Raw genomic sequence first — 17,168 nt, 5'->3', positions numbered from 1 at the left:
TGGTGTTAAAATGGAAAAGTTCCTTGTTTATTCTCTTGTCTATTGGTTCAAGTACAGAAATTTGTGTAACTAAAGGAGACTTGCGTGATAATTCCTGCTGCTGTTACGAGATTATGTGTCTGTTTCAGAGTGAGGAGTCCAAAGCATGCGTTCCAAGTGATTTTTACTGCAGGAGGGATTAAAGGACTTTGGGCAGGTACTATTCCAAATATGCAACGTGCAGCAGCTGTGAACCTTGGGGACTTAGCAGCATATGATAAAGCCAAGAGATTTTTCCTCAGTTTCCCATTGTTCACTGACAACATCATAACACATACTCTTGCAAGGTAATAAACTCCCCTTTCACTGTTGGTGACTTTGCATTGTTATTATGTAAATGAATAGGGGATTGGGAATAGCTTTGATTCAGACAGAAGGACAAGTCTGTACTTAACTATCATGTCACCTCACATCAACAATATTATTTCATTGCAAACATCTTTGTACTTGTGTATTTGTATATAGGGGTTTTATGATATTATACAATGTCTCCGGTCTATAGGTTTACCATTTTAAGAGAGTATATATTTTAAAGTAAGCGATAACTTAATGAAAAAATTGATATTGTCTGATGATACATTTCAAATAATTTCAACATGTGCACCCACAGTGGCTCAGCAGATGTCCACTTCCATCCAGGTATTCAGCAACATTTGTAGTGTGACATTGGTGATGACTTGATAAATCTTTCATTGCAAATTATCTAAGTCCTCCTCAGAAGTGCTGTACACTTGGTCCTTAAAAAACCCATAGGAAAAAGTCCAGTGGAGTCATATCTGTAGAGTTGCCATACGTCCTGAAAAAGTGGGATTTTCCTGAATTTTAGCGTATGGAGAAGTGTCCTGCCGATTTTCAACAAATTGGCAAATGTTCTGAATTGTAAGATTGATTTAAAACTTTCACTATAGAGTCTTTAGGAGGTGTGCACGAATGAAATCTATTACATTTCCTCTGTTAAAGACGCTACAAGCTGTCCTACGATCGTACTCTGCTGTGACTGTCCCCACTGGTCTGTTATTGTTGCATTTTAGTGCCAGAGATTATAATCATTACTAGGCCTTCTACAAACTCGTTGGCTAGCGCTCAACGCTGCTACTTTGTTTTCTTGACTTAACACTGTTTTTTTACTGTAGATGACACTTAAATTCCTTCCTCTTCCTGTCCTCTTCCTCTTTTCATCTTCAGAAAAATGTGACTGGTGTAAGATCGAGAATGAAGTAACGAACTGAATCATAAATTCAATTTTATAATTGTGTAATATTAATATATCATTTGTTGCACATTGTAAAGTTTCTGTGTACTTTTATGACCATACTAAAAAAATGAAGTCGTAATTACAATATGTGGCGTTGGATGATTGGAGTCCTAAATTCTTGCCTCACCTTAATGCTAACCTTACATATCTGGGGAGCATAGAGACCAAGTGAGTAGTTCAGCCTTTTTTTCCAATCCATTGACTGGGGAACTCCTCATCCAAAAATTCTCGAATCTGGACTGCAAAGTGGGGTGAAGCCCTGTCTTGCTGAAAAATAGTTCCAAGAGGTAATTGAGGCACAGCGTAATTTTTCCAACATATCCAAATAATTTGTTCCTGTCACTGTTTTCTCAGCAAAGAAAAATGGGCCTATTATCCTATTTTTTATTAGTGTACACTACACATTTAATTTTGGTGAATCTCTTTCGGCCTCACGATGCTCTTATGTTTCACCAGTCAGTGATTGAAAATCCAGTATTTTCGTTTGAATGCCACTGTCTGGAAGAAAAAGTTTTACTAACACAGGAAATAGTTTTTCGACACCTTTGTTGCATGTGTCAACACTTATTGAAATACTGGAGCATTTCTCCAAATCTTTAATTAACTCTTCTTCAGATAAAGGCCTAATACATTACACAATATGGCTTCACCTTTGGTGCAGGCAGAAGAATACTTAGGGTCATACAGTGTCTTTATTAATAAAATTTATATGTACAATCATTTGAGCGAGGCCTTACAGTATGGTATGCAAACACGCCCTCAGAAGCTAAAGTTACGTCATCTTGGGGTTTTAGAAAAAATGATGTGATGCTCGAAGTGCCCATTTTGCTAGTTCAGGGTCTTTCTGTTTTTGCAAATGCGCATGCTGACTGATACCACTTTTGCCGTCATGCTCAACTGAAAAGCTTACGCCATGTTGACACTCGACTTTGGTTTTATCTAGAGATGTTTGGTCCAATAAACGTAAAAATATATATTCTTTTTGCAAAGTTTCATTAAAACTACAAGTACCGGTATGTTTCGACATACATTACTACACTTTTCACAATATTGCTTTTACGTAGAAAAGATTTTTTTTTTCTAAAAAACCAATGTGTTTATACGAACAATAGTGAAAATTAAACTGATTTGATTATTGAATTTCTCTGTTCTCTCGTTGTATTTTTTCTCTCTTTGTATTTTTTCTCTCTTCCCGTGTTTGAGTTAATGAATCACCTTAGTCTAGCCACAATGAGTGAGGCAACAATAAAGAAAACCTGTGTGGTGCTGCTCTTATTTCACTACAGACGACTGATCAGGCAATAGGCAATAATAAAGTCTTTGTAGTGCCGCATTAGCTAAAATCACAGTTATTTCATTTTGGACCACAGGAAATAATTGAATCGATGATTGTAAAAAGAACCTCAGTCACTTCAGTACAGTTTTGAGATACAAAAAAAAAACTATTTTGTCGGCTTAGAGTGTAAACCTGCTGTCAAAAAGAAAATTTTACAAGGGAAAGAATATCTCAGGATACACATTTAAAGCTATCTTGTTGACACTTGCTACTTCAATTAAAACAGCAATTATAATTTATAATTCATGGATCCAGGTTCTTTCTGCAATCAGTGTAAATAGAGTTAATCTAGTAATAAATCACCTCAAAATTATAGTGAATATCTATTAATGTAGACAAATTCAAGTAATGTACAAACCAATGTCTTTAGTTACAATATTTGTTTTTACTTAGTTATTTAACGATGCTCTATCAGCTACTGGGTTATTTTTAGCGTCAATTAAATTGATGATAGCGAGATGGTATTTGTAAAGATAAGGCCAAGGATTCGCCATCAATTACCTAAAATTAACCTTACGGTTGAAAAAAATCTCGGAAAAAACCCAACCAGATAATCAGCCCAAGCGGCAATCGAACCCATGTCCGAGTGGAACCCCGGATCAGAAAGCAATTGCACTACCGCCTGAGCTATGCCAGTAGCTTTTAGTTATTACTATGTGTCAAAATTAATTGACATATTTTTATTATTCCATTACTGAAAGCATAAAATTTCAAGTTGCTATTAATATTCTTCATATTATTAAAACATTATCTAATATTTAAATAAAGTCTCTGTAATATAGTATCTGACAACACTTCCTACATTTTGTATCTTCATTCCATAATTGTCCATTGGAAGATATCATTGCAGAATTCTTCATTTTCGACAATTTCTGACACATAGGCAACTGATTTCTTAATACCATTGGACATTGCACATTGATTGGAACTGCCTGGATATGCAAGACACACAGGTAGAGCAATATTTTGTTTTTGGGGCAAAGACAGGTGAAATGTATTGAAGTTCAAGCCACCAATATACTCATACACAGTAATCAACCCTTTCTTTTCAGTTTCATAGACAAACTGGTTAAATGTAGATGCAATGAGTAAAATCTTACAGTCTCTTGCAACAGAAAGAGGAGAACTTTCTACTGAAATCCAAGTCTTTTTATATAATAATGGCCACCATGATCTAAAATCTAGCATAATTGTCTGTTCCTTGCATCTCCTGCACCATGAATTTCCCAACAAAATGAAATATGCGTGGTACATGAAACAGCTGACAGTCAAATTTGAGTGCAAAAAGGACCATAGTCCTGGACTCAACCAGAAATTCAATCCCATGTTTTAACCTTAGATCTCCGTAGACCTGGATCTTTTCTATGCACAAAGGTGAATATACCTCCGAGATTCAGAATCTGCTCATAACTGAACTTCATAAAAAAATGTGACTCAGGTTCTTTTTGCAGTCATCAATTCAATTATTATAACAAGAACATCATTACCATATAATAATAGTAATAATAATAATAATAATAATAATAATAATTATAATGTTGTTATTGTTATTGTTATTATTATTATTATTATTATTATTATTATTATTATTATTATTATTATTATTATTATTATTTAAAAACAGTACAAATGCTTCTTTTTCTTGTAATTGACAGGACAGATGGGACATAGACGAAATAAAAAAATAATGAAGTTAGGTTGATAGCTGACATGACTGAAACGACCACTGATAAAAGTAGTTACCAATCATGCTACATCCTCGCTTGCATCTAGACAGAGGAGAGCACATACAGTCAGTTGAAAAACTTTCTGGACAGATGGCAGGTCTATCAAGATGTTGGTCATGATATATCGATGAGTTATGTAATTATTTAATAATGACAAGTTATAGGATTGAGCCCTATTCAGGTCTAAGATTATCTTTCGTTTTCTGATCATCTGAGTGCAGTCACATTAGTGTAGAGTTATTCACAGCTTTCGAAATACAGTTTCCAGGATAGGACATAAGCTAGTTCTACAGACGTATCCACAGCTGGATGCGAATCTTCATTACACTGAATTTGGATTTCTGTGCATGGTAGAAGATTTTCGCCAGACACAAGTAGCTGTCTGTCTTGGAAGTGTAAAGAGGAGACCTGTGATATAAGCAATGGACTTTATCAACGAATCGCTATTTCCTTCCTTTTACTGCTCTTTACACTGGTTGTATTCGTAGTTCCTCGATCTTCAATTGAAATTATGTTGTTATATTTACTGATTTGATTTACAGTAGAGCATTTTCCCTGTTAGGTACCGTATTCTTAAGGTGGTGTCCTCTTGTCATTGCAGTTTAGTAGCAGGCTTGGTATCAGCTATAATGACCACTCCATTTGACACTATCAGGACGAGACTGATGAACCAGCCCATAGACGATCAAGGAAGGTGAGTAGAATGTATTAAAACATTAAAAAGAAATGGTTTAATATGCGAAGTTTAATACCATAATTAAGCATTGATGCACAAGACAAAGCAGCTCCATTTTCAGCTCATGGGTTAAAGTGTATTGTATGCATTTAAAAGACCTACCACATTAATTTGAGCTAAATAACTTTTTGATATGTAAGTGTTGGGTGCATGTTCAAGCTTTCAGTCAGTGCATGTTTTATAAATTGTGGAAAAGGTTGTTACCGATAGCAAAACCAAAGAGTCTTAACGAAAATAACATTTTGTAACTAAATTTAATATTTAAATTAGGTATATCAGTAATTAATTATTTCCTTGGTAACTTTATTTACGAAAATATATTATATCTGATTAAAACAAGTTTGAAACACAGAAAAGATAGCCTACTAGCTTATTTGAAATTGAATATCAGTGACCAATTGTCCCATAGGATATATTACACTAAAGGAACTTCAGGAGATGATATGGTAGCATAATTGCAATGCAATTATTAATTATATGAAAACTTGTGGAACTCATAGAGGAATCAGGAATACTCCAAAAAAACCTATCGCAATGTCATCTTTAGATAAATTATAAATTATGAGCAGCCACTGGCATAGCTAAGTCAGCTAAGGCACTTGCCTGCCAATCCGGAGTTGCGCTCAAGTGCGGGTTTGATTCCCACTTGGGCTGATTACCTGGTTGGGTTTTTTCCGAGGTTTTCCCCAACCATAAGGCAAATGTCAGGTAATCTATGGCGAATCTTCGGTCTCATCTCGCCATCACCAATTCCATCGACACTAAATAACCTCGTAGTTGATACAGCATCATTAAATAACCAAGTAAAAAAAAAATTATAAGCAAAAATATTCCACAAATATAATCAGGAATCACAATGGAAAAAAAAATGGGCAGAAATAAATAAACTTTGGAAAACACACAGCATGAAACCCAGAAAGGAAGCCATAACTATCTTCAGGTTGAATAGAGGACATGATTGCATTGCATCACAACTCTGCAAGATTGAAATTTACAACACAGAAGAATGTTCACTGTGCAGCATACCAGAATCATCAATGAACAAAGAACATTTGCTTCAGTGCACTAAACTTAAGAAAGAAGAGCAGCAGTGCAGAAATCTGAGTGTTCTTTACTGGGAGGCAAGAAGCAAAATGGGTTAAATGATCCCTAAAGCGACCATTGGAAAACAACAACAACACATCATCTTTGTTCATCATAAATTCTACTTCATTTCATTGGGATAAAATACAGGTATCTACATGCAAAGCTGATGCCTTAACTATTTAGCTGATTGTGTTCTTAATGTTAATTAAACACATATATTTAATAACATATAAAAATAATTATATTCTAATGGAAACAGATGCTCAAATATTTTGATCAAATGTGGCATTGTAAGTACAGATATGGGCTTCCAACAAAGCAAAATATTTGGAGTACCGTAATAATATGTTACGAACATACAGTTCAGATATTCTTCTATGAAACAAATTTCACTATTACTATATCACAGTTGGACACAAAAGCAGGTTATAAAATAATTGTATAATGCTGGGCATGGACATCAGTATCATAAAACACTTTATTTAAAAATGTAACTCATTAGAACACATTTGATAGCACAGAATACAAAACTCGTTTTCGTTTGCATGGTGGATATATGGCATAACGAATTCACAGTTGTACCTAGATATGATGCTGATGAAAGAGAAAAAAAATTCAATGTTATAGGTACAGATTGGCTTATAAGTAGGTGAATAGTTGAAAGGAATTTTATTATTATTATTATTATTATTATTATTATTATTATTATTATTATTATTATTAAGCCACCATGGTGGCTAGAGCGCTGGACTTATAATTCTGGGGACCCGGGTTTGATCCCTGGTGTACTTCTGATTTATAACTTGTGTTGGACAAGTCCATGGTCTGGTAACACAGGACTTTTCTCCAGGAGCTGTAATTCCCCTGTGGCATCCCAACAAATCTCCATCATCATCTCAACTCATCGCGGGTGTAATGTAGACCAGCCTTCTTTGACACACACTGGGCAATGAGTCTGTCAGTAAATTGGTCTACGCAACTAGCTTCATTTGCGTGAATGATGATAAATCAAGTTAAAAATTATTATTATTATTATTATTATTATTATTATTATTATTATTATTATTATTATTTTAAGTATTCTCCAATATTTTCTTGTAGACAGCACCCATGATGCTGACATAAAAAACCATGCGACCTAAGGTACCATTACATCACAGGTCATACAGAACTGTCACACCGAATTGGTTATGTTGCTGTTCAGTAGTTATATGGGAGTTCTCTTGTACCAGCAGACACAGCAGTAATGATTTACAGCTCCAGACAACTTAAAGAAAACTTCGTCTGACCACTAGGTTTTCATTAGAACTTTAGTGGCTTCCTTTCTTCGTTGAACAACATTTCAAAGAAATGAAGCAAATGGTCAGGGTCATTTTCAAATAAACTGTGGATGAATCTCGCAACGATACTCCTTCACAACACCTGTAGCAACACTCTAGAGCTGATGTGATCTCTCCTCTGGGATTTGTTTTGCTATTCATGAAAGTTCCAGCAATCAACAATGCATTATCCTGGGTTTATGCAGTTACTGGTCGACCACATTTTGGCGCACTATGCACAAAACATGTTTTCTTATTTTAATTTCTCATGGAGTTTGTGAATGGTTTGTCTTTTGGATAGATGTGTCGATGTGTGGCATTGTTCTCTCCTACTTCTTCCAGTTACTGACCCGGAAATACAACATAATATTAGATCATAACACCATTAATAAATATACAGGATATTTCCAAAATTCAAGGCAATGTTTGAAGGAGGTATCTGAACATTTTGAGTTAAGGAATCAATGGCCACTGGAGCTATTTTGGGATTATGGGGTTTTATTTGTTGGTAAATAAAACACTGCCTGACAATTACGTCATCACTGGCTCATGTTATCCCCCTCTTCTTTCATCTCTGAGTAGGAAAAAACATGTTAGTTTGTAGTTGAAAGATTGGTCCTACTTCATGGCCAGCTAGAGCACCTGACCTTATACTGACGGACTTTTTTTTTTGTGAAGACACATCAAAAGTGTACATAACGTCTGTAGATGATGAATTCGATCATGTTTCTCGTATTATTGTCGCTTGTGTTGAAGTACGCACTACTACTGGAATTCGAGAGCAGGTATGTCAGTCCATGGTGTAGCATTTAACACTTTGTCGTGATGTCCATGGATAACATTTTGAACATATCCTGTAATTCATGTACCATATGGTAATTAAATGGACCCTAAAAATTATGTTGTCTTATTGATTTTTCATATGACCCAGCATGTGTGTTTTCTAATCACTTATAAAGGAGGCTTTATAGCCCATGGGCCCCCTATCTCAAAACATCCAGATTCAGCCTCTGAACATTCACTTGAAGTTTGTCAGTAGATTTCAGAAACACTGTGTAACTTCAGCACTGTACAAGATGTTAACGATATAAACTGAAAAAAAAAATATTGGTGGTAGAGCATAAATAACTGAAAAAAAGTTAAATTGTGTTTTTGTGTAACTCTCAAGGTTTTCTCAGAAAATTTGTTTTCTCTGAGACTAACTTTTTTGAAAATGAGAATTCATTTCATTCATTCAGTGTTCTGCCCAAGGCAGGTCTTTCACTGCAAACCCAACTTTTCCAGTCTTTCCTATTTTCTGCCTTCCTCTTTGTCTCCTCATAAGATCTATATATATCTTAATGTCGTCTATCATCTGATATCTTCTTCCACCCAACCTCTTCTTTCGTTCACCATTCCTTCCAGTGCATTCTTCAGGAGACAGTTTCTTTTCAGCTAGTGACCCAACCAATTCCTTTTCCTCTCCCTGATCAGTTTCAGCATCATTCTTTCTTCACCCACTCTTTCTAACACAGCTTCATTTCTTATTTTGTCTGTCCACTTCACACGTTCCATTCTTCTCCATATCCACATGCTTCTATTCGCTTCTCTTCACTTCGTCGTAATGTCCATGTTTCTGCCCCATACAACACTACACTTCACACAATGCACTTTACTAGTCTCTTTAGTTCTTTTTCCAGAGCTCCGCAGAAGATGCTCCTTTTTCTCTTAAAAACTTCTTGGGCTATTGCTATCCTCCTTTGACTTTCTGGCAGGAGCTCATGTTACTGTTTATAGTACACCCCAAGTATTTGAAACTGTCCACTTGCTTTACTGACTCATTAGAATTCGCAAGTTTACCTTCTTTATTTTTCTTCCTATGACCATGGTCTTCGTCTTATTTGTATTTATCTTCATCCCTTACTGCTCACAGCTGTCATTTAGCTCCAGAAGCATATCTCTTAGTATCATCTCTTCTCCTAACAATGCCATATCATCAGCAAGCAAATCTTATGCACTTGATTCTTCTTCCTCCTACTATCACTCTTTTCCCATGTTCTGAAAACAGTTCTTTATTAAATTCTCCAAGTAGGTGTTAAACAGGGTAGGTGATAAAGGGCATCCTTGACGTACTCCCCTCCCAATTTCACTTCCTTCTGGCATTTCTTCTCCTATCCTGAAAAATGAGAATAGACAGACATTATTTACTCTGCTTGATACGTACACTGAATCTGTTGTTTCTTACTTTGTTGTGTATTGGTATGTGTTGGGAGCAATATCATTGGTAATGGCATTTACGTTCAGTCGAAATGTAAACAAATAATATTAGACTACTATCAATCTTAAAAACATGATATTTTACAAATTAAAATGAAATTATAAGACATAATTAAATTTCATTAGCCTTTTTTGTTCACTAGGTCGACATGTGCTGTCTATATAATTTTGGCAGTTTGTAAAGATAAAACACTGTATAACTGTCTGCTCGCTATCCACCTACTTATAAACCACTAAGTATTATTAAACATAAAATATTAATTTTAATTGTTATGTTCAAACATATGTTCAGGTTTCTGCCCAGTGACAATTCTGATATATTGTTAATTTATTTGAAAATTGATTAACGAGCAAACTGGCACACTCACAATCACACTCACATTCATATAAAATTCCAGACTAGACACCTAGGGAACGTTTCTTCTTCAAGGAAAATTCCCCGAGAGTCGAGCCCAGGAAAAAAGGTAACCGAAACTTTTGTCTGGTCTTTTGACCATCTTTACACAATTATATGCATCACATGGCATCCGTCATTATCCACTATGTACTGCATGCGATCAATGATGTGTGTAAGCATGCCGGCACACTTATCTGGAGTTATGTTCAATATCACAGACTCAGTGTTTGCCTTTAGGTCATCAAAGGTATGTGGTACCAGATGAAAACACTGTTCCTTTAACATGCCCCACAGAAACGCGCCACACATCGTGAGGTCCGGGCTTCTGGGGGGATAGAGAAAGGCCGATCCACTGGAGACGACCTTATTTGGGAAGAGTTCCTGGAGGGACGGTAGATTACCGCAGCCAATGTGTGGTGTGGCTCCGTTTTGCTGGAAGACTTTCTGTTCAAAATCCAAACTTCTAAACTCACAAAGTCTGTAAATTAGCATCAAAGTGGGTAAGGACCTGCCGGTATACAGCAGCGTTGTCAATGATAGTCTCACCATTATCATTTTCAGTGAAATACGGGCCAATGACGCCATGACTTGAAATTGCTGACCATACAGTGACTTTTTCAGAATGTAGTGGTCTCTGCAGGTACTCATCAGGCTTCTCCCACCCAAGAAATCTGATGTTCTGCTTGTTAATATGGCCACTCAGGAGCACATGGCACTCATCTGACAACCACCAATTGTCAAGGCTGTGTTCATCCTCATAGAGGCAGGCCAGTACATGGGCACAATACTGCAAGTGGGTGCGATAATCTGGGGGCCTTAACTCATGCAATACCTGGATCCAGTATGAGCAGGCACCAAGTTCCTTAACCATGCGCCACACATCTGTGTGTTGCAATTGCAATTCCTTTGATATGCACCGAAAACTCTTCTTCGGTGACTGCAGAACTTTCTCCATCACACGACCGACATTCTCATTGCTCCTGGTGGTGCAGGGTCTTCCTGAATGTCCCTCAATATGATTCGTCACTGACCGTGGTTGCTGGAATATTTCTACCCAAGACAGGATAGTCTTCTTTGATGGTGTAAGTCTTTGGAAATGGTTCTGGAAAGCAGTTGCGACGAATTTCAGGGAATGTCCATCATTTCATCCTGTCCGTAACTCCAGAAATAATGTTCCACGCACCATGTGCGTTTCAGGATGGCATGCTGTGGCATGTTGGGTTTCACACTCACTCAACTTAACTTTGAAACATAAATAAATAATTAAAAACACAGACCATAAGTTACCTTCTATTGTTAAAAAACATAAACTCAGTTTCGGTTACTTTTTTTTTTTTTTTTTTTTTTTTTTTTTTTTTTTTTTTTTTTTTTGAAAAAACACCCTGTACACTATATATAGAACACACTGGTACACATGATTCCACTTATCTTCTGCACTTTCTGCATGTGTGGTCTGTAGTTAGTCCCATCACAAGCAGGTGTTTCCTTAGTGTTGTGTCCTGTTAATAGCCCACTGTACCTCTAAGCTGTGCACGGTTAAAGGATAAGAATATCCTACCAATCTTTCTGCTAGGACCCTCTATCAGTGTTCGAGCTTGCCTAGCGTTAGTGAGATTTCTTCATAGTGTGCCATGCTAGTGAATCACCCATTGCGTGATTTCCCATCTGGCCCTCCGTGGAGTGACACCAAGAATAGGTTCTGGCCCCATAAAGGTATTTGCTGAGCCCTCCCTTGCCAACTTCTCGGCATTTTCATTACCTCTGATCCCCATATGTCCTGGTACTCAACACAGCATTACAGGGCATTGGGAACAGAGAAAATCCAGTGTCCTTTGGCATTAACATACCAATTTAGACGCTGTTTTGACTGTACTTAATGCCTTAAAAGCTGCCTGGCTATTAGAGCAGATACAAATCTAATAAATGATATGCACAGGCCAAAATAGCAAATATTTCAGCTGAAGAGGAGCAAGGAGCAGCTAGCTTCACTGCAGCAGGACAAAGTTCTCAAGGGACCCTTCTCACCTTCCTCCACTGTGTTTCCTCTCAGCTCCCGAGTGTTCTTTCATCTTTTAAAGCTTTAGATGCCCACCTTTACGGCTAGAATCTCCATCAAAGCTTCTCCACTTTTGCTATGTTCTGGTTCCTCTTGCGAGGTCCCTGATATGGCAGAGTCATATTTTAGTTCTTCTTCAGAATCCCCCATGAGGAAGCTCTCTGGATTCTCAGGTTCCCTTAACTGAGCCATGCAATGTGAGTTGACCCATTTCCAGATTCCCCACCATACTCTTTTCGAGAGTCCCCTGTTAGGGAGCTCTCTGGATTCTCAGGTTCCCTTACCTGAGCCCCTGCAATGTGAGTTGACTTGTTTCCAAACTCCTCATCATACTCTTCTCTAGTGTCCCCCATTAGGGAGTGCTCTGATTGTTTTGTTCTCTGGGCAAATATTGTTCCCATGAGAATGGAGGAACTAAAGTCACTATCTCCAAGCTCCCACAGAAGCAAAAGTCCCAAGTACAATGGCGTTTGGTCTGATACCCCAAGGGGATCATTTGCGACACTGAATATTTAAGTACTCCAGTGCTATTCAGCCCGCAGCACACGATACCCTACACCTTGGCTTGGGTACAGGATTGGGAGGTTGATAGGATAAGGCAGGCAGGCAAGACGTTGCAGCACACACTTCGTCTGGAATCTCAGCTGAGACCTGTTCAGCATTTGGTATGGGAGTTCCTGCCATTAGGAAGTTACAGCCGGCATAGCCCTCAGCCTCATTGGGGTATGTAACTTCCTCACCCACATGGACAGTGTTACTTTAAGGTGGTGTCCCCTGGAGAGGGTGTGTGTCCTCACTTTCTATCTAAAAATCTTATAAATAAAAGTAAAAATCCAATATTTTTCATGATTGTAAATATGCAGACACTCATAGTGTAACATAATTTGTGTAACTGCTGTGTTATCTTTTACTTAATTTACATGTAGATAAGTTAGATGTCCTGAAGTTTACAAAATTAAACTCTATTTTCATTGTAAATTATGTATTTGATATGTTTATAAAGCCTTTGTAACATGTGTACACTCATATTATTTTTAAATACATGCTGCACCTGGGGAGCTATTGTCTTCCCACTGGGAATCAAGAACAGTGAAGGAGGAGGTGAGAACTTTTCCTGGATAGTTTTCATAAGAATAATAATAATTTTGGTCTTAATTAATCTGGAACCAGAATTATATTGTAGGTAGGGCTTGCTTGGTTTGCAGAACATCAAAATTAGTGGACCAAGGTGAATCACTTAACATAAATGGAGGTATTCTTTTGCGCAGTAAGTTTTTATTGCAATTCATAATTGTAGTTTTAGGTGTCTAAAATAAACTAAAAATTTAATAAACTAGGCTCTATTTTAGTAAAACTAGGCATTTGAGGCACATATGATCAAGGCTTCAAACTTATTTATTTCACTGAGATTATACACTAAAATACACAAAACATGGCACAAAACAGTATATTTAAGAAATGGAGACAGACAAATGTATAATATAGAAACACAGCTACACAAATTTAATATACTGAAAAAAAAAAAAAAAAATTATTATTACACTTTTTAACTTATCGAAATTCAGTTCCATGCTCATTCTTTTTCATAACTATCTGCACAGTACATCACATGATTTTTTTCTAAATTCTCCACAGTTAATCTTCTCCTTTTGTCAGTGAAAATCATTTTGAAAGCAGAAAAACTTCTTTCTACTGAACAGAGGTGAGAGGAGTAAATTTTAAATTAGCTGCAGTAGAAACATCAATACCTACTGGAACATATACATGTTCCCCCAATATCACTCTTGATACTTTTCCAGCAAGGAAAATTCTACATTATTATTTAGTACATTGTCCCACATACTTTTAACTTTTTTTCCCAGTTTCACCCAAAGCACAATGTATGTTCACCTGGACATTCTTTTCTATTGCTATTTGACTACAGAAAGATTGTTTTTTACGTTCTAATTGTTCAATACTTGCCAGTATGAATGAAAAATTTGATGTTATGTAGGCAATATCTTTTTTCACTGATGGGTCATACAGACACTCTTTCACTGCTTTCACACATGCTGCAGTATCGGATTCAGGTAATTCTTCAATAATCATGACCACTTCTTTAAAATATTTAGAATAATACACCACTGACTGAATCCATGTTCCCCATCGTGTAACAACAGGTTGAAGTGGGAGTGGAATATCTGGGCATTTCTCTCTGAATATTAAAATCCTGGATGGGGCTTTACAAAATCATTTTTTCATATTAGAAATGAACGAATTGACAAGAGGGAATTCGTTCCTGATTGTTTCAGAAACCCTGTGAAGGGCATGAGCTATACAAGTTACATGAATGATGTTAAGATAAAAATTTTTAAGAAATGGAGCTGTAGCAACTATGTATGAGGCAGCATCAGTACAAAGCAACAGAATTTTAGAATCGTCTGTATTGCCAGAGTATAACGACTGTAGGCCTTTGTTTACAAAATATGCAATGGTTTGGCTATTCACTTTCGGAAGTTCCTTAACACATACAAGATGCGGAATCTTGAACATCTGTTATTTCTTTGCCCTTGTTTGACTGTTTGTGTCATTTATTTTATTAATAAAATTGTATATTTTTTTGCAGTTTGTGAATTTACAGTTGAATAAGAAATTGTCAAAATACTTCCTGTTTGCTGGGTTTATTTTCTAGATTTTCACTTTAACTTTAAACATTTTCTGCAGCTATATAGATGTTTGTATCAATACACACTTCCTCAATACCAGTATGCTATGATTTGAAGATATTTCTCAGCAAATCAGTAGAATTTCAAATGAAATGAAGTGTCACCAACACCATCGTCATCATTGTCGTCCTCCTCCTCATCATCGTCGTCATCATCATCATCATCATCATCATCATCATCATCATCATCATCATCATCATCATCATCCATCTCCTCTTGTCTCATCTCATCATCATCATTGTCATCGTCGTTGTCATCACAGTAATAATAGTAATAATAATAATAATAATAATAATAATAATAATAATAATAATAGCAGCAGTAGTAGTAAAAGTCATAGATTGGATCTATGTGGCTTCTTCCAGTTTTAAGAATAATGAAACATGTATTACCGGTAGTTATTTATTTTATACATGGCTTAAATTGACCATTATTTGTGAGTGACATGTTTATGATACGAACGCATAGCATCAGTGTCATAATTTTCCATTAATACATAATGGACTTTTAACCACGTGCAATATACAACATTTTGTCTTATCCTAGTAATTTTATTATTAAATTTATTTTCTTTCTTATATATAATATTACAAACTTACAAATGGCTTTTAGAGAATCCAGAGGTTCATTGCCGCCCTCACATAAGCCCGCCATCAATCCCTATCCTGAGCAAGATTAATCCAGTCCCTACCATCATATCCCATCTCCCTCAAATCCATTTTAATATTATCCTCCCATCTACGTCTCGTCCTCCTCAAAGGTCTTTTTCTGTTCAGCCTTCCAACTAACACTCTATATGCATTTCTGGATTCACCCATATGTGCTACATTCTCTGCCCATCTCATACGTCTGGATTTAATGTTTCTAATTACGTCAGGTGAAGAATACAATGTGTGCAGTTATATGGTAATATTAGCTAGCCATAATGAATATTTTATTCAAAACTCTAACATGATGCAAAAATTCCTTTGTTGCTAAGCTACTGGTCGGATATAAACAAAATGTTTGTTTCTAATCAACAAATTTAATTACCAGTATGTCATAGGATGAAATAATGATATCTAAGCTACCATTATTTCACATGTGATTTAAGGAGCTGTTTCTGACAGTGGCTAACAGTTTGATAAACCTTACACTATATTACTAGGGTAAAATAAATTATAGTGTTAATGTTTTCTCATGTTGCTACATCACGTTTGTATTTTGTTTTCTGTTTCAGAGGACTGCTCTATAAAGGTACTACAGATTGCTTCATCCAGTCTATTCGGAATGAAGGCCTCTTAGCACTATACAAAGGTTTCGTACCTCTGTGGCTTCGCCTTGGGCCCTGGGCACTGGTCTTCTGGGTGTCTTTTGAAAATATAAAAAAATTACTCGGTGCAACAGCATTTTAATGCTATTTGTACCTATATAATTTTGTATTGGACGTAGACTTATATTAAATTATTGAATACTGTTTTAATATTTATTATTAATTTACTACCGAGGCCAAACAATAATGTTTGTTTGACCTTTAGGAAGGCCGAGACGTAGATGGGAAGACAATATTAAAATGGATTTGAGGGAGGTGGGATATGATGATAGAGAATGGATTAATCTTGCTCAGGATAGGGACCAATGGCGGGCTTATGTGAGGGCGGCAATGAACCTCCGGGTTCCTTAAAAGCCAGTAAGTAAGTATTATTAATTTACAAAAACATTTTTAATTATGTACCGGTAAATTTCATGATTATGTGGCAGTAACCATTCGTCATTGACGGAAAATTCCCTCTGTAAGCTGTACCTAAATTGACTGGTGTGCAATAGTAATCCATCTTTATATGCAGGCTGAATTTCATATTGATATTTGTCCAAGACATGATCAAACTTGGATTTAATAGTACTGTAATATTATTAGGATTCTAAGCTCGATTTTGAGTATTACTCGCAAGTGATAAGTCCTAAATTTGTAATTTCAACGTTTGAGACAAATATTAGTTAATTTTTGTCAGTACTACCGTATTTGGGTGAAGACGGAGAGAGCGAATGGACAAAGCATAGCAGTGCGGGAATGTGTTGTGGCCATCATCAACTCGCAGCTGCTAAGGTGTAAGATGCTCGTGGCAGAAAGTGATAGGTAGTGTGGAATCTTAACTGCAGTTCATTTCAGATAGAAATTATCTCCTCTCTGCAGTTGTTCACTCCCTTCAAGCAGTTCCTTCCCTCCAGGCTGGTCATTGGACTGGCCCCTTCCACAACCATTTGCGCAGAGGATTT

General features: G+C 36.4%; 1 protein-coding gene across 7 annotated transcripts in view; it reads left to right on the top strand.

Annotated features, from left to right (window-relative positions):
* LOC138706092 (mitochondrial uncoupling protein 4-like) overlaps nucleotides 1–16,374 on the top strand; it is a 107,239-nt gene extending 90,865 nt beyond the window's left edge. For 6 of the 7 annotated variants that reach the window (XM_069835045.1, XM_069835046.1, XM_069835043.1 and 3 more), the window contains 3 exons: nucleotides 129–326; nucleotides 4,959–5,051; nucleotides 16,132–16,374. In XM_069835045.1, coding sequence (XP_069691146.1) covers nucleotides 129–326; nucleotides 4,959–5,051; nucleotides 16,132–16,306 — 466 coding nt within the window. In that variant the 3' untranslated portion in view covers nucleotides 16,307–16,374. Of the gene's footprint in view, nucleotides 1–128; nucleotides 327–4,958; nucleotides 5,052–7,029; nucleotides 7,192–16,131 lie in introns of all 7 variants that reach the window. The other variant, XR_011333898.1, reaches the window with a different exon arrangement.
* Nucleotides 16,375–17,168: the final 794 nt, after the last annotated feature.

Source organism: Periplaneta americana, chromosome 9 (assembly GCF_040183065.1).
Source record: "Periplaneta americana isolate PAMFEO1 chromosome 9, P.americana_PAMFEO1_priV1, whole genome shotgun sequence".
In the NCBI taxonomy this organism is placed as follows: Eukaryota; Metazoa; Arthropoda; class Insecta; order Blattodea; family Blattidae; genus Periplaneta; species Periplaneta americana.
Note: the sequence above shows the minus strand (reverse complement) of the source record. Positions and strands in the feature narration are given on the sequence as shown.